The 18,229-nt window shown below is 41.8% G+C and overlaps 1 protein-coding gene across 1 annotated transcript; it reads right to left on the reverse strand.

The window, feature by feature from the left end:
• Window positions 1-586: 586 nt before the first annotated feature.
• FH (fumarate hydratase) lies at window positions 587-15,475 on the reverse strand. Its single transcript, XM_033078690.2, has 10 exons — window positions 15,333-15,475; window positions 9,379-9,513; window positions 8,537-8,647; window positions 7,023-7,199; window positions 6,041-6,223; window positions 5,154-5,319; window positions 3,214-3,417; window positions 1,902-2,029; window positions 1,332-1,485; window positions 587-796 (listed from the first exon to the last, which is right to left on the reverse strand). The coding sequence occupies exons 1-10, from the start codon at window positions 15,450-15,452 to the stop codon at window positions 654-656; spliced, it is 1,521 nt and encodes a 506-aa protein (XP_032934581.1). The 5' UTR covers window positions 15,453-15,475; the 3' UTR covers window positions 587-653.
• Between the last annotated feature and the right edge of the window lie 2,754 nt (window positions 15,476-18,229).

Genomic DNA, 18,229 nt, shown 5'->3' on the forward strand with positions numbered 1-18,229 from the left:
GATGTGTCAAAAACGCCAGGAAAAAGTGTACCAAAACCGAGTAGTGTGGAGAAGTGCGGGCGGCAGGGTAAAGGCAGGGATTGTCCCCTGTACTCGGCCCTGCTGAGGCCACACCTCGAGGGCTGTGCCCTGAACTGGGCTTCTCTATTCAGGAAGGGCAGGGAGATGCTGCAGCAAGTCCAGAGAAGGGCAGTGAAGCTGGAGCACGAGTCCTGGGAGCTGCTGAGGGAGCTGGGGTGTTCAGCCTGGCAAAAAGGAGGCTCAGGAGAGACCTTTATTGTTCTGTGGAACCACCTGAAAGAGAGGGTGTAGCCAGGTGGGGTTGGTCTCTTATCCCAGGTAAGAAGTGACAGGACAAGAGGACACAAGGTGCACCAAGGGACATTTAGGCTAGAAATGAAAATAATTTCTTTACAGAAAGGGTGCTTAGACCTGGGAATGGGGTGCCAAGGGAGGTGGTTGTCACTGTCCATGGAAGTGCTTAAGGAAAGAGGATGTGGCACTCAGTGCCGTGATCTAGTTGACACGGTGGTGTTCAGTCATACATTGGGCTCAGTGATCTCAGAGGCCTTTTCCAACTAAAGGATTACATGATATATTTCTTTTATTTCTTTTTTTTATATTAAGAACACTTTTTTTTTTTTTTACAGAAGTTACTGAGGACCTAACATATCTTTGGGCTTCACCCACTGATCAAACTGGTCTGATGTAAGGAACCCCAGCTTTAGAGCAGCTTCTTTTAACGTTGTCCCCTCTTTGTGCGCTGTTTTGGCAATCTTGGCTGCTTTATCATATCCTGTTACAAAACAAAACCAACAAGTTATCCATTTGCAATTTTAGATGATTCACTAGAGGTGACAGAGAAGTGGGACACAGTCTTTGGAAAATTATTTGCTAGGTATTACTATTAATATTACTGCTTAACTCAATTTGCAGGAAATGCACACCAAATGCTTACTCATTACATGTAGTAAAAGTAAATTTTGTTATTTTAGTCTTAATTTAGATCAAAAATTTATGAGACATTCTCCTCTAAAAAAATCTCGTATTGTAATCTTTCACTCAACCTCTAATAATGATAATTTAGGAAAACAGGTACATAAATTCTCCCAATCTCCTTTTGACTCTAATCAGTTATTTTTCTGATTACCGTGGCATGGCCACTGCAAGGAGAATACAGCTTTTACAACAGCAACTGGTGACGTTGAAGTAAATAACTTTTGACCTGATTTGGCCTCACAAGTATTGTGACAATACAATGAAGTGTACAAAATAATGTTACCACAAAGTATTTTGATATGTTCTGAGAAGTTTTTGAGCCATAAACCTACCTATATGTGGGTTCAGTGCTGTTACCAACATCAGAGATTCATTCATCAGTTTGTTGATTCTATCTGTATTGGCTTGGATTCCAACCACACAGTTGTCAGTGAAAGAAACACACACATCTCCTAGAAGTCTTGCAGAGTTTAAAACATTTTTTATCTAACAAGACAAAGAAAGAAATACCAATTATTGAATTCAGATACTACTAGTGGCACATTCTGGCACCTTTGTTCATAACCAGTGCCCTCCCTGCAATTTCAACCTATTTAACAGGCTATTTTCCTTCAAGTATCTGAAGGGGGCCTACAGGGAAGGCAGAGAGGGACTCTTTGTCAGCACCTGTAGTGACAGGACAAGGAGTGATGGGTACAGACTGAAAAAGGGGAATTTAGGCTCAATATCAGGAAAAAATTCTTTACTGTGAGGGTAGTAAAATACTGGAGCAGTATCCAAGGGATGCTGCAGATGCCCCAACCTTGGCAGTGTTCACTGAGGGTTTTTTCTGTCTCTAAGTTATCTCAGTGTACAAACAATTACTTTAGAAGTCCTAGATATGTAAAACATTATGAACTTACCATCATGGGCTTAAAGACATTCAGTTCAAAGTGTCCATTGCTTCCTCCTACAGTAACAGCAACATGATTTCCCATAACTTGGGCTGCCACCATGGTCACAGCTTCACACTGAGTAGGGTTCACTTTTCCTGGTCGTGAAAGGGAAAGAAAAAGGTTACCAAAGGAGAAGGAAGGGGAAAAACAAATCAACCAATCAACCACCAGCAGCTTTTTACTAAATCACATTCAATAGAAAATGTTTTGTAAGAGTAACTTGTCTTACTCATCTGTATCTGCGCACCACAGAAAGTAAGGTATTTCCACAACTGATATTAAATTGACTGCACTATTCCAGTATTTTCAGTGAGGATTTGTGAAACAGCTATGGCTGCTTCAGCAGTGTCTGAAGACTCAGTGCTTGAGCACTCAATGGCTCAACATGACAGCTGTTCATTACCACAGTTCTTAACAGTCAAGAGATTATAACCTGCCTTTACATGTGCAACTTGGCATTTCTGGGAGACACTAACAAATCTCACTCAGCTCAAGGAAAGCATTACTGATTTATTAGAAATACTTTGTGATAAAGTTAGTACACTCTGTCAGGAAAAAAAAACCAAAACAGAAAAACCAAAATAAATAGCCCCCCGCCAAACCCAACAAACACACCAAGTTAGAATGGCCTCCAAGCAAGTTTGTTTTATGGTTTTATCATTTGATTTTTAGACATAATCCTAGTAACAACATTCATACTTTGCTTTTTAAAAACCAGATACGTTCATGACCTGTTTCTTTTATACTTTATCATACAGGAAGAACAATCTCAGAATAGTTTTGCATGTACAATATTCATACGTACATAATTCTTTAGGAGAGGATGGGAATGATTGTGAGTATTATTCCTTTCTTTCTTATCCTCCATAGAGTGAGCTCATTGCAGAAGTGAAAATGTGAGTGCTTAACACTAACCATGCTAGGAAGTAGTCAAGTTACATGACAGTATTGCTACAATTCACAGATTAAAGTTTATTTCAGAAAAGCCTTTACCTAAAAATTGTAGAGATCTTGCACTTCTAAAAGAAAGCTTTGAGAAGTATGCTTGTATTAATAAAGACATATTCTTACAGATACTACTCTCCTCCATACACTAGCTAACACACAGCTGTGCAAGCATTCTTATGAACACAGGTTTTGGTATACAGGGCAGTAGATAAAACCTGAGAGAATCATGGACTTGCTGACGTTTGTGATGGTGTTTGGTAAACATTTTTTAAGAGACAGTGGTCAAAAAAATGAAAAATAGGCCATTTCTCTCCATACGTGTTCTCTGTACCTGGCATGATGCTGCTCCCAGGTTCATTTTCAGGCAGGATGAGTTCTCCCAGCCCAGAGCGTGGTCCAGAGCCCAGGAAGCGAATGTCATTAGCTATTTTCATCAGACTGCATGCCACTGTGTTCATGGCTCCACTGAGCTCCACTAAAGCATCGTGAGCTGCAAGAGCTTCAAACTTATTTGGAGCAGTGACAAAAGGCAAACCTACAGGGAGAGGGTGTAAACATTAAACCAGTGAAGCACTTCCTTGCAGACATAAACCAGACAATCAAACACATAACTAGCTAAATAAAAAATTAAAAATTAACAACCCTGTAAGATCATCTCTGCCCGCTAGAGCTTTCTTCACTAACATATTTCTTGAAGTAAATTAAATACAAAAAGATACAAAGTCACTAAAATACAGAAGAGTATAAAATGTGAGCATCCACCTACAGCAAAGGTACAAATTTCAAGCCTTCATAGTGTGTTGCATTCTAAGCATTGCTTCTGCACCACAGTGTTTTGTGAATGTCCATAATCTTTAAAAAGTTAGCCCACCTTGGGCATTTCGTGCATTAAATCAAGTTAGGTACTTTAGACTGTTAATTGTTGTGATGCTTTCAGTTATAAATATAGATGATTTTGCAGGACAGTGCAGGCATTAGGGTAAGCAAGAAGTAATCACAAGGGAAGGGAACAATAAACTAGCCAGAACATGGGAAAGTTGGATCTTAGGAGGATGCCTGCCAACAGCAAGAGCACAGGAGCAATGGAAGGAACAGCTCTGTTTATGTTAATTAAATGCCTGAGATGTAAGCCTAGGTTCCATGATGAAAAACATTGCTTCAGGACTTTGCCCCGGAAGGACAGTCTCAGCAGAATGGGACTGTAAAAAATTAGACATCACTAAGGACCGACTGTGAGCTGGACTTCTGCCCCCCAGAACGACTGATCTGAGCTTTCAGCACCAGTTCAAAGGAGAGCAGCATAATTCCCAAACTTCCAATGTTTTGCACTTCCCTGACAAACACCAAATCCCACCCAATTTTCATGGGCTTGTGAACTGCACAGCTGCCTTCTCAGTTACAGAGATCCACCCAAACTTCTCCTTTTGTTCTTGCCCATAACCACCCTCTGTAAGAGCATGAGGAACTTCAGGAGTCTGCCCTATTCATACCTGCCCACACAGGACACAAAACATCCACTGACATGGGAGAGCTGCCTAACGCCACCAAAACATGCCCTGTACTGCTCCTGGCAGCTGTTGTTTACAGCAAGTTACTTCTCTTTCAGGGCTCAAGACAGTCTTGACTCTCTGAAAGACTGTGAATAATGGATCCATTAAAACAAAAATACTGTGACTAAGCAATTTCATAATTTACAGCAAATGTAAATGACAGATGTACACATTTGTTTGGGGGCATTTCAAAAACTGATACTGTGACACAAAAGATCTGGTTTACAGATCAAAAAAACTCAGTTGCACTGTAAATTAAGTTTTAAGATCTATAAAGACAGAATAAATTAAAAAATCAGACAATTAACTTTTACTCTTCCATATGAAAAAAACCAGAGTAGCTTTGAAAGTGTTTTTTTCCTTCTTTTGCACCAAGTCAATGTAAATTAAGAGAGCCAGAGGAGCAAAAATCAAGACAGAAGCATTCTAGTTGGGCTAATAATAGAAGTCTGAAACTGTATCCATATCCAAACAGGTTTGCTTGGATAAACACCATCATTTCAGTCACTTTCAATGCACTGAGTGTAATTATAAAAATCCATTGCACAAAAAACCTGAAGTAGAAGGCATATAACACATGGCATTAACAAGTTTCATGTTAAAACATGAATACAGTTTAAGCTTACAAGAAGTATGGAAACTGGATAGATTTAGTTTGAATCTGACTGCATGTTACATACACTGCTTCACTGACAACTCACTCCCAAACATCATTCCTCACCCGTCAGTTCAGCCACTTTAGCAGCAACTTTCTCAGCAAAGCCAATTCTTGTGTTCAATCCCGTGCCAACCGCAGTCCCGCCAGCTGCCAGCTGATACACCCTTGGCATGGTGGATTCAATCCTAGCCACACCATATTTTATTTGTTGCACATAGCCACTAAATTCCTTTGAGAGAAAAGAGGACAAATTTAAGGAAAACAGACAACCAAGAATAAGCATCCAGATTACTTTAGATTTTAATATGATTTGACTAATTCTTTTAAAAACCCGAAGGCTCTGAACTTCACCCAAATGCTAAATCTAAACATGTGTTCATTAAGAGGGAAATTATACACCTGTTAAAGGACTGCTCCCATACTACAAGAAATTATACAATAAGCTAATCTTAATATACAAAAGCATAAACATAATGCATCCTTCTCTCACTTTTTATCTTAATTGTGTGTGTGTTATTTATATATACATATACACACACACATTTTTACACACAAGATTATGTACTTAAATTTTTCATTCACAATACTTAGTAGTTTTGTGTTGGCAAAACATAAGTTACATAAATTTACAGACAACAACTACCCTGCAATGTCAATGTAACAGAAAAACTGTGCTGTGCTAGCTGGTAATGAAACATCATTTAAAAATAATTTGTCTTTTACTACTGTTAGAAATAAAACACATATTAAAAAAAATTAATAAAAATTATGATGGATGTATTAGAGCACAGCATATCCAGTGAATTCCAGCACAGACTAAAAATACTCAGGATCAGATTCAGCCATCTTCCTATATTTTATCCTAAACTATGAACTTAATTTAGGCTTCCTTAAGTTTGACTTAAGTTTGAATTTTCCAAAGAAATGCATGATTTTTTATTCTGTTTTACCTGCCCAAGTGTAAGTGGAACAGCATCTTGCGTATGAGTGCGCCCTATTTTTATGATTTGGGAAAACTCTTTGGATTTCCCTTCAAGTGCATTCTGTAGCTTCTTTAGTCCAGGTAACAAGACCTCATTAACCTCCTGGGCAGCAGCAATATGCATTGCTGTTGGGAAAGTGTCATTTGAACTCTGTGGAGAAAATTCAAGAAATTATTACAAGCTTTTCTCACCATTGCTGCTGTAAGAGGTACATATGTGGCTTTATTCTCCTCATCTCATACTTCATCTCATAAACTATTATAAACTAAACTAAGAGTAAGCAACTTAGGGGTGTTTCAGAAGGTCCATTCCTCATTGATAAATCAGCTTTTTATGACTACACACAAAACTACAGAAAGTTAAATTTTATAGATTGTTCATAACAACCTTGGGACAAAAAAAAAGAATTACTATAGTAGTTATGAGAGATGGCTAACAAATGGACAGATGATTTCAAAGGAATTGTGACTTTAAAACACACATATTGCTTTGATAATGTTAAATCCATAGTTCACAGGATACTGAGTAAGCACACAGGATCAGGAAGGGAAAGAACCAAGTCAGAGGCTTAATCTTTCCCTAAAGGTAGGTGAAGTTTAGGAGAGAAGTATAATGTTTACCTGATCCAATTTTTAGAAACTGGACCTATATTTAACATCTTTAAGACTGTAGCAGCGGTTGTCACAAGGCCACCACTGTCTAATACATTATGTGTGAACTTATCTATCATGAATGAGTTCCAAGTTTTTAATCTGAAAAGCTCAAACTGTCATTGAAAAACATCCTAAAGTTCATTTAAACTAAAAAAAAAACCCAGAAAATTGTTGCTGAAGTTTTCCACAAAACTTTTTTTTTTAACCTAAATGGTGGATACAAGAAAACTCGAAATTCACAATTCAAAGACACAAAACTTTTGAAATTAAAAGCAGTATAAAATAAGTGTAACAACCTGGCTTTTGTTAACATGATCATTTGGATGCACTGGCTTTTTGCTTCCCAGTGTGCCTCCCATTATCTCAATAGCTCTGTTGCTGATTACTTCATTGACATTCATATTGGTTTGAGTTCCAGACCCAGTCTGCCACACCACCAAAGGGAAGTGATCATTTAATTTTCCTTCAGCTACCTATAATGGAAAAAACAGAAAAATTGTTCCACTAGGAAAACAAAAGCATAAACCTGAAAATTTTATTGCCATAATTAAAATTATGCTCTCCATTATATTTTAAAATCTACATATAGCAATTAGTGAATTTACATTAGAATAATTAGGATGTTTTTACGTAATACCAGATATTAAAATGGAACAAAAACATTTGCTATGCTTTTTGAAGACACTGAATGGTGATATACAGAGATATATAGAATTTGATTTTATGTTCTACAGACATAGAGAGAAAATATTTTTAAAAGGTACTTTGGGTTACATCTTCTCTCTGTGTAACTGGACTCTGATATCTCTCAATACAGGGAAGTTCCAGATCTCTTACACCTGTAGATATTACATGTTGCATCAATGAAGCCAGCAGATGGCTGTCAGTATCAAACACCTCCTTCCTGTAAGGCACTCTCCTGTTTGATCAACATTTTTTGGAGCCTGTCGAATCTTAGACACGTTCAGAAAATTTTCTAAATGTGTTTGTGATAGTATCAAAATCTGTGCTCAGAAGTATCACCCCCATGCATATTAGCCTCAGAAAAACAAAGGACAATCAGACTATAGGATACATCAGTCCTCCTGGAATCATGCTTTTCAAGAAAGGATCTTCTGTATTTTCCATCTTATATAGGGGCAATGTTTCCACGTCCAAGAGTAACTTGATTCCTTCTTTTATGTAAGTTGTATTACAAAATTATTTTGGAGATGAGGGAAAGGGTATCATAGCAGGGATGTTTTTAAAACACAATAAAGCAAGCCACAAACAACTTTCAGAATTTATGAATTTAAACTAAGGAGCCTTAATCCACCAAAACTTCTAATCCCCCTTTAACCAGGGGAATCCTACAAACCAAAAAGGAGCCTGGACATATTCTGGAGTTCTCCAAAGCTATAGGGTCTTGGGACTTAAGGTGCTACAGCTGGTAGGAAGAGGATACAGCTTCTGCCACCACTGAAATATTTTTAAGGTAGTCAGGACAAGAAAACTCTGTTAAAAATGCTTCTAGATAAACAAACCTTTTGATTTATTCAAAGGAAAACATCTGGTATTATCAAATAATGGTCACTCACAACTCTCAGCACTTGGTGGCATTTATCAACACACATTTGAACATTTTATCATTTTCTTTACACGCAAGAAAGAAAATAGTCAAATATATTAAGGAAATGATCTCTGGAGAACAAGATTACTAACAGGAAACGCTTTCCTCTAACAATCTGAGCAACGCAATCCCCCAACCTCCAGTGAAAAGCTTAACAAAAATACAGTGGCAGTTGCAGTATTTTGAACAGCTCATTCCTACCTCATTTGCCGCCTGTACAATGGCTTTAGCAATCTTTGGGTCGAGACCATAATCTTGATTTACTTCAGCAGCTGCTCTCTTCAAGATGCCAAAAGCCCTTATGACTTGGACCTGAGGCACAAGAGCAAGTTTAAATATGCAATTTCCCCTGAACGACATGCTATCAATTTATAGTGCATATGTAGTTCTAAACCAAACTCCTGATCTTAAACCCAGCAGCAGTCCATCAGCCAAGCCAGAGAGCAATCAGGGCATCTGACCTATGCTCCCACTAACAGTAACATTGATCCAAACAGCCCAGTGGGCAGCACACCCCTGTCTGTGCAAGCCCAGGTATGCTCTGTGTATCAAAAGTTACATGCATTAGAACTGAGCCGGTTCCATTTCCAAAACAGCCTTTTGAGGGAAAACTGACAACCTTCAGTACATGGAGAGTCAGTACATGACAAAGCACGTGCACATTAATGGCCTATGCACGGCTACATGTGACAAATTAAGTTTATATCAACTTGTGCTATACTAGACTACTTCAATAACAAACTGTATAAACGCCACATAAAATTATTCCATTTGGTTTTTCATCTTTGTAAAGATGGAAGACGGATTTCTATTCATCCTGGTTATTAAAAAACAAAGAAACACTATAAAATTATTCATAAGCAATATTCGATTTATTTAAACACAACAAGAAATATTTCTACCAGAATAATATATTGCCATGAAATTTCTACCTTTAATTAAAATTCAAAGCTGCTCATACTTCCAGCAAAAGCCTAAGAAGAAGCCACTTTCACATACAAAACATACTCTAGAGAAGAAGAGAACAGATTTGAATTACTTACTGGCATCCTTTCTGAAACACCTCCAATCTTGAAGTTCATTGTAGATCTCACAGTTTGGGCACCATAGTATTTGTCACTTGGGACCTTCAGTTCACCAAAGGTATCATATTCTATCCTGAAAGCCTCTTGAGAAGACTATAGAAAATAAAAAAAAAAATCATTCAAACACTGGCAATCGGTCTATTCTTTTTGAAAGCAGATAGTCAAGCAAAAGAAAATGGAAAAAATACAAAACCAAGACATGCAGCTAGTCACAGGTATGTCTCTAATTCAAGACATTCTTCTAGTTTGAGCAGCTGTGTCACTAAAAGCCACAACTACAAACTATGTACCATAGCTGACCCGTGGTGACAGACAGCACTATAAGGCTTAAGACCTCAGTGCCCACAGCATGAAACCTCATCCCGACTCTGTTTCTCCTTTTCAAGGAATCAGTAACTTAGCTCACAATTCACAGAACAGGTGTTTTGTTAAAACCCAACTGAAGAAGTAGCATGGTGAGAATTTGGGCAGCATCCACGCAATCAACCTACATGTAACATAATTCCTATTTGAAATCCACACTGCACAGCACACTTAATACTGGAAGGGAGCAACTCAGTACTGAGTTACTGACCATTAATTATCCTTTCTAGACTAATAAACCAGGAACACAGATGCTCTCTAACTGTGCAACACAAAGGAACTAAATCTAGGTGTATTTTGTGCAATATTTATGTATGGCAATATTTCTATGTCATGTATTCACCTAGCATCTGTTATTATCTAACACAGGCACAGCTAAATTAATTTTAGCTGACAGACCCCCAAAAAAGTAACTCTTTACTTTTTGTAGAACAGCCCTTAATTTGTGATGATGTGATCATATTTATATGCAGCTCTATAAAGATTATGGAATTGACAGGAAGCAAGAACAGTTTACTCTTCCTCTTCCCATACCTTGGTCAGCAAAGTCCCAATTTTCTGTGACAAGGTTATTCATCCTTTCCCAGAAGAGGAGATTACCTTCTTCCAGAGTCCCCAGGAAGGGGAAGAAGTATTTTCATTTCTTTATCATAGACAGAGTAAAACAATGTCAGCCCTGTAGGCAGGGTGTATATATACGTATATATATGTGTGTATATATATATATATATATATATACATATACAATGTTGAGTTCCTGACCTAACCACAGCCCTCAGGGGTGAGTCCTTGGGAAACAAGTCTCTTATCAATAGAGTCAAGTCAATCTTGCAGTGCAGTGAAAGAAGAAAATCAAATGTGAGGAATTATCAAGAAAAGCAGAGGATACAAACAGAAACACTGCTGTGCCACCGTGATTCATTGGCAGTCTGAGGTCTTTGTGCAGATTTGGTTTTTTCATCCCCAAAATGTGTATTACTGGAAACAGTCCAAAGGCAATAAAGCTGACAAAAGGTAGGGAACAACTTTCTTCAGACAAGTGACTTTTTTGTTCAGAAAAAAAGATAACCTGTGGATTGATGGAAACTCGAGGTATAACCAGTATTAACTGCTCACTATCTCTTCCAATGCAAGAGACAGGAGCCCTAACATGCTTGTAAGAGTCAGGTTCAAAGCAAGGGAAAGGGAGAGCAGCTCATCAAACAAGTCACAGACTGACAAAACCTTGCCAGCTGATGCTGAGGATGCAAGAAGTCCACAAGACTTCAGGAAAGATGAGATAAGTCCTCAGAAGAAAGCTCTAAACTGGGTTATTATACAGACAAACCAGAGACTCAGGAACCTCCCTGATGTGAGTCATGGAATCATTAAGGTGGGAAAAGTCCTCCAAGATCATTAAGTCCAACCTCTAACCAAATGTCACCATGTCAACTAAACCACAGCACTAAGTGCCACATCCAGTCATTTCATAAACAACTCCAGGGACAGTAATTCCACCACTTCTGGGGCACTCTGCTCCAGTGTCTGATCACCCTTCCAGGGAACAAGTTCCTCCAGATGTCCAACACGAACCTTCCCTGGGGTGCAGCCTGAGGCCATTTCCTCTCATCCTGTCACTGGTTGCTTGGGAGAAGCGGTGAATCCCCACCTGGCTACAGCCTTGTTTCAGAAGTTGTAGAGAGTGATAAGGTCCCCTGAGCTTCCTTTTCTCAAGGCTAAACAATCTCAGCTCCCTCAGCTGCTCCTCACAGGACTTGTGCTCCAGACCCTTCACCAGCTTCACTGCCCTTCTCTGGACTCACTCCAGCACCTCAATGTCCTTCCAGAACTGAGAGGCCCAGAACTGGACACAGGACTCAAGGTATGGCCTCAGCAGCACTAACTACATAAAGAGTTTGGGTCAGAAAATGGAGAAAGCGCAGTCTATGCTCACACAGTTCTTAATCTTCCTCAGGAGTCCACTTCTGAAGTCAGACTGTTCCTCTCTCTTTGTTCATTTTACTTTCTCCTTCTTTAGTGGATCTCAGTGTCATTGGACAGAAGCACAGCTGGGTCTTGGCCAGAACACCCTCTCCAGCAGCCCTGACCTTCTGCCTGCCCAGGTTTGCATCACCATGGATGGCAAGCTGCAGCAGAGAGAGGGAAGTGTCCCAGCTCTTTACTGTCCTAAGCATCATTCCCAGCCAGATGGAGACACTGCCATCAGGTACCATCAGTCACATACCAGAGACACCAGCCCAGCTCACTTTGAGTACTTCGCAGGAGGTGGTGCCTGTGAACTGGAAAAACTGCAGCCCAGCACACAAGTGTTAGCTCTCACATAGCTATCCTGCCCCCCACAGCTTGTGTTTTCACTGATGCTCTCCCAGGCACTGACTCCTCAAGAATAGAAAGCTTAGTGTGGAAAAGTATTCCTATGTTCTTTAATCCTCTTTGTCCTGCTTGAGTCACACAGCATTCATTTACACACTAACAAGAAACAGAATATAGCAGATGCTTCTTTAGCATATCACTAGCAAAAATGTTTAAGTGGGATGCTTGTGGGTCTTACCATAACATGCACACATTAATATTCAAGCAGTTGGGATGACTGACTCACTGTCTTTGAAATCTCTGCTTTTGGACACCTTGAGGCCTGCCAGAAAACTTGCCCTGGAAGGAGAGACCCTAAGTTATGGAAGACACCTTTAGGGCATGGAGACAACAGCCGTTTCCCCACAGTCCTCTGCAGTTTTATGTTAACATACCCCTGTTCTATTTCCCATTGGCCCGCTGGCCCAGACCATCCCTGTTTCCCCTATATATGGTCCTTCTCTAGAATGTTCTCCCTTTCCCTGATCCCCATTGGCCCCGGTTTGCTGCTCTGTCCCGCCCCTGTTACCCCAATGGTTTCCCCTGTCCCTCACACCCCCATGCACCACTTTGCCCTGCTCCCATTGGTCCCTGTCCCGTTCTCCACCCCTCCTGGACACCCTTCCATGTTCCCGTCTTTGTCCTGGAGCCCTTCGGTGCGTGACTGGAATGAATTCCATCGCCCTCATGCCACTACAAGCACACAGTGTGAAGCTTTCAGAGATGGATGAGCAGAGCGCACTCAGCTCCAAGCCCAGGTCTCGCTATCATCAGTGGTTTAACAACCAAAAGTATCTACCCTCAAACAATATAAAAAGGTAAACTACGCGTAACCTTTTAGACAAAAAAGCTAGCAGTTGCACAACTGATTCCTCAAACTTACATAATTCCAATGTCAACAATGGTGAAACAAAGATAAATAGGATCAGTACATCCTCATTAAAGTACCTTTCAACAATGGAATTATTATTTTTAAAAACCTATTTTCCTAGCCAATTCCACACTCATAAATTCCAGTGAAGTTAACAGGGCAAGATGCTTTAAGAAGGTCCCAGTTCCTGTATGTAAAGCGGTTTCTGGAGTAACCCTCTGACCCAGAGGACCCGCTGTAAAATGGTGCATCAGGGGCACACTCCAGCAAGTCTCTGCTCCCCCATCCCTGGGCCTCAGGAGAAGCCAAAAGAACACTTGGAAACTGCCAATTTCTATCCTAGCTACAAGCAAGGCTCTGCTCATAACTACTATTCCTCACATCTACAAAATTTTTTTTCTCCCTTAGGAGGCCTGACAAGATGTGCTCATCCCTCCAAAATCCCTAGAACCCAAAGAGTCCAAAGCTTGCAGTTAGGCAAACAGAACCGTACTTTTGCCTTATTGCAGGGAACTGATCAGAACTGATTGCACCATAACACACCAGAGATTCTCAAACTGCAGATACTGCAATAATGCTTCCTGTGGAAAATTACATTCTCATTTATGGATGCAGCAACTTTTGGAGGTAAGTATTTCAATTCAAAGAACCATCATTTTTAGCATGTCAAAAGCAGTCTTTTGAGGCCATCAGGATGTGCATTTGTGTTTTACTGCTCTCCTTTAGCAGATGGAGAATATTTCCATTTTTAAGCACAGTTTCTCTTTTATAATATAATTTGAGTCACAAGTTCTGAAATTTACCCTTTAGAACCCAAACCCTAACATTTTATAATGTTTTGCTGCTGAAGGACCATTACAACAATTCCATTTAAAACATCTTGAGCAATTTATATTTTCATAAAGGCAATGCAATAAACATACGAGGACAGTGTGGATATTTGGTAACATCTACATACACGATGTTTTTTTAAAACAATTCTTGCTACCGAGGGAATCTCTACAAACATCAAAAAGTGATGGCTTGGGTTTGTTGGGTGGCTGCTTTTTTAATTTAAATACTGGTTATTACATCTTTTGGTGGTTCCTCTTGTACACAAAAACATACAGAACTTTTTCTGTAAGAATTCAACAGCTGCTTGACTTCCAAGTCCACCGAGGTATGTTTTAAGTACTGCTGTTATTTAAACTCAGGAACTCGCAACACACACGGGGACTGGTCACTTTTCTGGTGCGCAACAAGCAAACCATCTCTTTCTTGTAAGATTACAGACCAGAATCATAAATACCTGGTTTTCAGCAAATTAATGAAGGCCATGATTTATAATGTTTTCCTCAGATGATGCCAAATGGTAAAAGACAAAAGGAAACCATCCAACAGGCCACTAGTTTGACACCGGTTTTCTTATACAGTTAAGTTTCACCCACCATGAAGTTTTTCACTCGCTGGAAAGCTTGTTTTATTAAATGGTACTTTTTACACCTCCATCAAGATTACAGATTGGAAAGTGCTGTTCTAAATAAGTTTATTAACAAATTCAGTAAACTAAGGAATCGATGAAATCCCGAACACACCACCTTCTGCTGAAATTCTTGTCACAATCTACATTACGTGTTTTAAGGAGCGAGCTCACAAAGATACACCCGAGACTAAGGCTTCCATGCAAGATCCAACGTGTTAGTACTGAGATTTGAAGTTCCTTATCCAAAGAGTGTTTCTATTTCTCTGCTGAACCGCATGCAACAATCAAGTCCCACTCGCGTCTGAGCCCGACAATCAACTGATTAAACTCGAATAACTACTGATGATACCTGCTAGAAGTACCATGCAGCTCCCAGCTGCAAGCTCCATAGTTTTCAGGCAGTCCCAAAGCTATGCCAGTGACGAATATTCCCATTCCCATTAAGATACAGCTTTTTATTATTTGCGCCTAAAATTCCCGCGGAAGCAGCTTCCGCACAGCGCAGCGCTGTGAAGCAGGTTCTGCCTCGACACCTTTCCTGCCCGGTCACACCGGGCTCAGGGCCGGTGAACCTCACCCCCCGGGAGAGCCCCGCGCTGCGCATCCCGGCCTGCCCGGGAGCGCGGCCGAGCCCGCAGAAGGATGCGGGAAATGGCCGCAGGAGCCCGGCAGAGGATGGCGGACTTCCCGGTGCCGGCGCGCTCCCGACGGGGCAGCACGCGGGATTAAAACCCCGAGGCAGCCGCTCCCTGTCACCGCCCGCTCCCCGTTCCCTGCAGAGCGGGGGCGGAGCGAGGGAGGCGCGGCCGGCGGTGGCACTTAGAGGTCACGGCTCCCCGCTCCCCTCTCCGTGCCCGGGCTCACCATGGCGGCGCGGGGCGGCGCCGGGATCCAGCGGCCGGGGGTGGCGGGAGGCGGCGGCCGAGAGAGGAGCACACCGGCGGAGCGGCCGAGACGGCGGCAGGCGCGGAGTGAGCGGTGCATGGTGGCGGGGGCTGGGAGCACTGCGGGGGCGGGAGCAGCGGCGGGACCGCCCCGGACGAGCGTCACGGTGCCTTCGGCGCCCGGCCCCGGAGGCTCCGCCGCGTCAATCGGCGGCTGCTGGAGCGGCGCCGAGCGCGGTGTGCGGCCCGGGGCGGCTCTGCCCGGCCTGGGAAAACCCGCCTGCCCCGGGCGAAGGGCAGCGGGAAGAGCGCTGCAGCAGCGATTTCTCCACGAGGGGGGAAAAAAGTATGAGCTTGTTCTGCCTTACTGAAGGCTTTTCGAGGGTGTATAAAACCTTATTTCCTCCTTCCTAATGACGGCCAAGGCTCCTTTTACTAAAAAAGCCAAGTCAAGGTGCAGCCGCACTCTTACTTCCTGCCCGAGGAGGCAGCGCTCCGACGTGCTAGATCTCGCTCTCGTGTAAAGTGCAGAAACCCTTCGAGAGTGAAAGACGGTAAATTCCATTTTTCCACCCACCAGCCGCAACATTCCAACATTTCAGGTTTTTTGACATTTTGGGGTTTTTTTCGAAGAGCAGCCAACATTCGTCCGATAAGAAACCTTTTTTTTTTTTTATCTAACATCTTCCATTGCAATCTACATAGGTGCCCCCTTCAGTCCTACAAGAACTGTGTTAGTCACAGAAATGCTGCTCTATTAATGCCTTACAAGTTACATCCTGGCACTAAAAGTACAGTGAATTCGAGTCTTGTAAGCTTTAATATTTAGACAAGTCTTCTGCCCCTTGGCTCTTCTGAGAAGTCTAGGAAATGCACAGGGCATGCCACTAAAATGGCTTCAGAAGTTCTAGAGACAGTAAAGATGGGGTGTATTATTATTATCTATATTATTCTGTACCGGAGGAAGTAAATGAAAATCTGTTTTCATTCAATAAAACACTATGAAAATACGAAGTTATAACTACTACTAAAACATCATCTCCTCCAAGTATTAGTTACAGTCAACAACTAAGATGCTTAAGTCCCCACATCACATAATTCAGCATCTCTGTCTTATCAAAAACTATTGCAATGAATAGCCGGGGTTGGAAGAGATTTCTGGAGGTCATCTAGTGCAACCTCCCTGCACCAGCAGGTTCACCTGGAGCAGGTTGCACAGGATCACATCTAGGCAGGCTTTGAGTATTTCCAGAGAAGGAGATTCCATAGCCTTTTTGGGCAGCCTGCTCCACTGCTTCACTGTAGTTGTTGGGGGTTGGGGGAGTTTTTTACTCTTTCCCTCTGTGGAGAAATTTTTCCCGTTATTATGTTAAGCTGGCCGGGCGGCTCCCCTTTAGCTCCTAAGTGCTCAAGACAAAGGGACAGCTGGGCTGGCTCGATGGCTCCATTGCGGAGCGGGGTTTGAGGGGTGGATGGTCGGGGGCTGCTTTGTCCTTCCGGGGGGAGGGGCGGACACTCGCTCTCGCTCCCCGGCCCGAACGCGGAGGGGAGAAGTCCTGCTTTTCTCCGTGGGGAGACCGGGCCCTGCACTCCGACTGCTAAAGCTTCCTGCTTCTGACAACAGCGCTGAGGACCGGGACGCACACGGTGAGAGGAGTTCTTTCCTTCACCCTTTCTCCCACCTGGGACGGCCGGTGCCACCTCGCTCCCCTGCTCCTGCAGCAGCCGCTCCATCGGGATTGTGCGGAGGAGGAGGGCATCCGTAACTGGAAAAGGGACTGAGAATGAGTTTCGTTCTGTTCTGCCACTGATTTTTTCATAGCTGATGTTGTTCTTGTTTTGTCTTGTAGATATATCAGTAACCCACACCTTTGCCTGAAAAGCCCTTAATTTCCAAAGTATAGTAAACTGGGAGGGAGGGGATTTTCACTCTCCATTTTGGGAGAAGGTTTTTCCTTTTTTTTTTTCCCTCTGGCAACACTGTCTTCTAAACCAGGACAGTAGTCAAGAGTCTCTCCGAAGAATTCAGAGAGAAATCAGACTGCAGGGATTGAAATTAAAACCTTTGGATGGATTGAAGTTTAAGTTTATAAGTAAGTAATTTTTAGAATGAGCTTTAAGTGCTTTTAGTGAGGAAAAGGTCTCAGATACCAGAGTACAAGTGCAAGTTCTAGTGAAGGTTGAAAAACACAGTCCTAGATATCCAAGTGTTTCCATGGATGCTCCAGGAGCATAGTTTTAGACATAGTATTGCTTACATTTTTCATATAGAACAAGCTAGACCATAGGCGTGGTTTATAAACAACCTGGTGTGCTAAGAAACTAGAATTTTAATAAAAAGTGTGGTTCGAGTTTGTGTCACAGCTTGTGGGGAAGTTTCTATATAGGAATCTATGCACTGGGGAGAGCACTTCACTTGTGTGCTTCGCATCACATTTTGCTTTTGTTCCTGCTCTCTCACCGCCAAAGAAGATAAAGAGCTACCACAGCAACATCAGCTTCCTGAGACCTTGACAGGAGCAGCTTCTGCTTCTGTTTGGGACTCTACACCGAAACTTGGCACGGCCGTTAGTGCTTGTGACTCTGTGCTTTTCGAGACTGATGTACCTTTGTAATAAACAGCTTTATAGCAACTATTAGCTGCTTGGCTGTTCAAAGAAGACAACCACAACCCAACAAATGGTGTCTAGAGCATCAGAGACTTAACCCCACACTCCACCACTCTCCAAGATCATAGTCATATTTAGATGGAAGTTCCTGTCCTTCAGTTTGTGCCCAATGCCCCTTGTCCTGTCACTGAGCACATTTCTTGCTCTTAAAATATGGAAGTAACTACACATTCACAATAAGAGCATTGTAATTATAGACAGATCAGCA

The sequence above is a fragment of the Catharus ustulatus genome, chromosome 1 (genome assembly GCF_009819885.2).
Source record: "Catharus ustulatus isolate bCatUst1 chromosome 1, bCatUst1.pri.v2, whole genome shotgun sequence".
NCBI classification, from domain to species: Eukaryota; Metazoa; Chordata; class Aves; order Passeriformes; family Turdidae; genus Catharus; species Catharus ustulatus.

Bases quoted from the DNA above. Each gene is read 5' to 3' on its own strand.
- FH (XM_033078690.2), bottom strand. From the start codon at position 15,452: ATGCACCGCTCACTCCGCGCCTGCCGCCGTCTCGGCCGCTCCGCCGGT. The intron at 7,200-8,536 runs GTAGGAATGAGC...TTTCCATTATAG, and splicing joins TTGTACAGGCGGCAAATGAG to GTAGCTGAAGGAAAATTAAA. The intron at 2,030-3,213 runs GTACAGAGAACA...TTTCACGACCAG, and splicing joins TGGGAGCAGCATCATGCCAG to GAAAAGTGAACCCTACTCAG.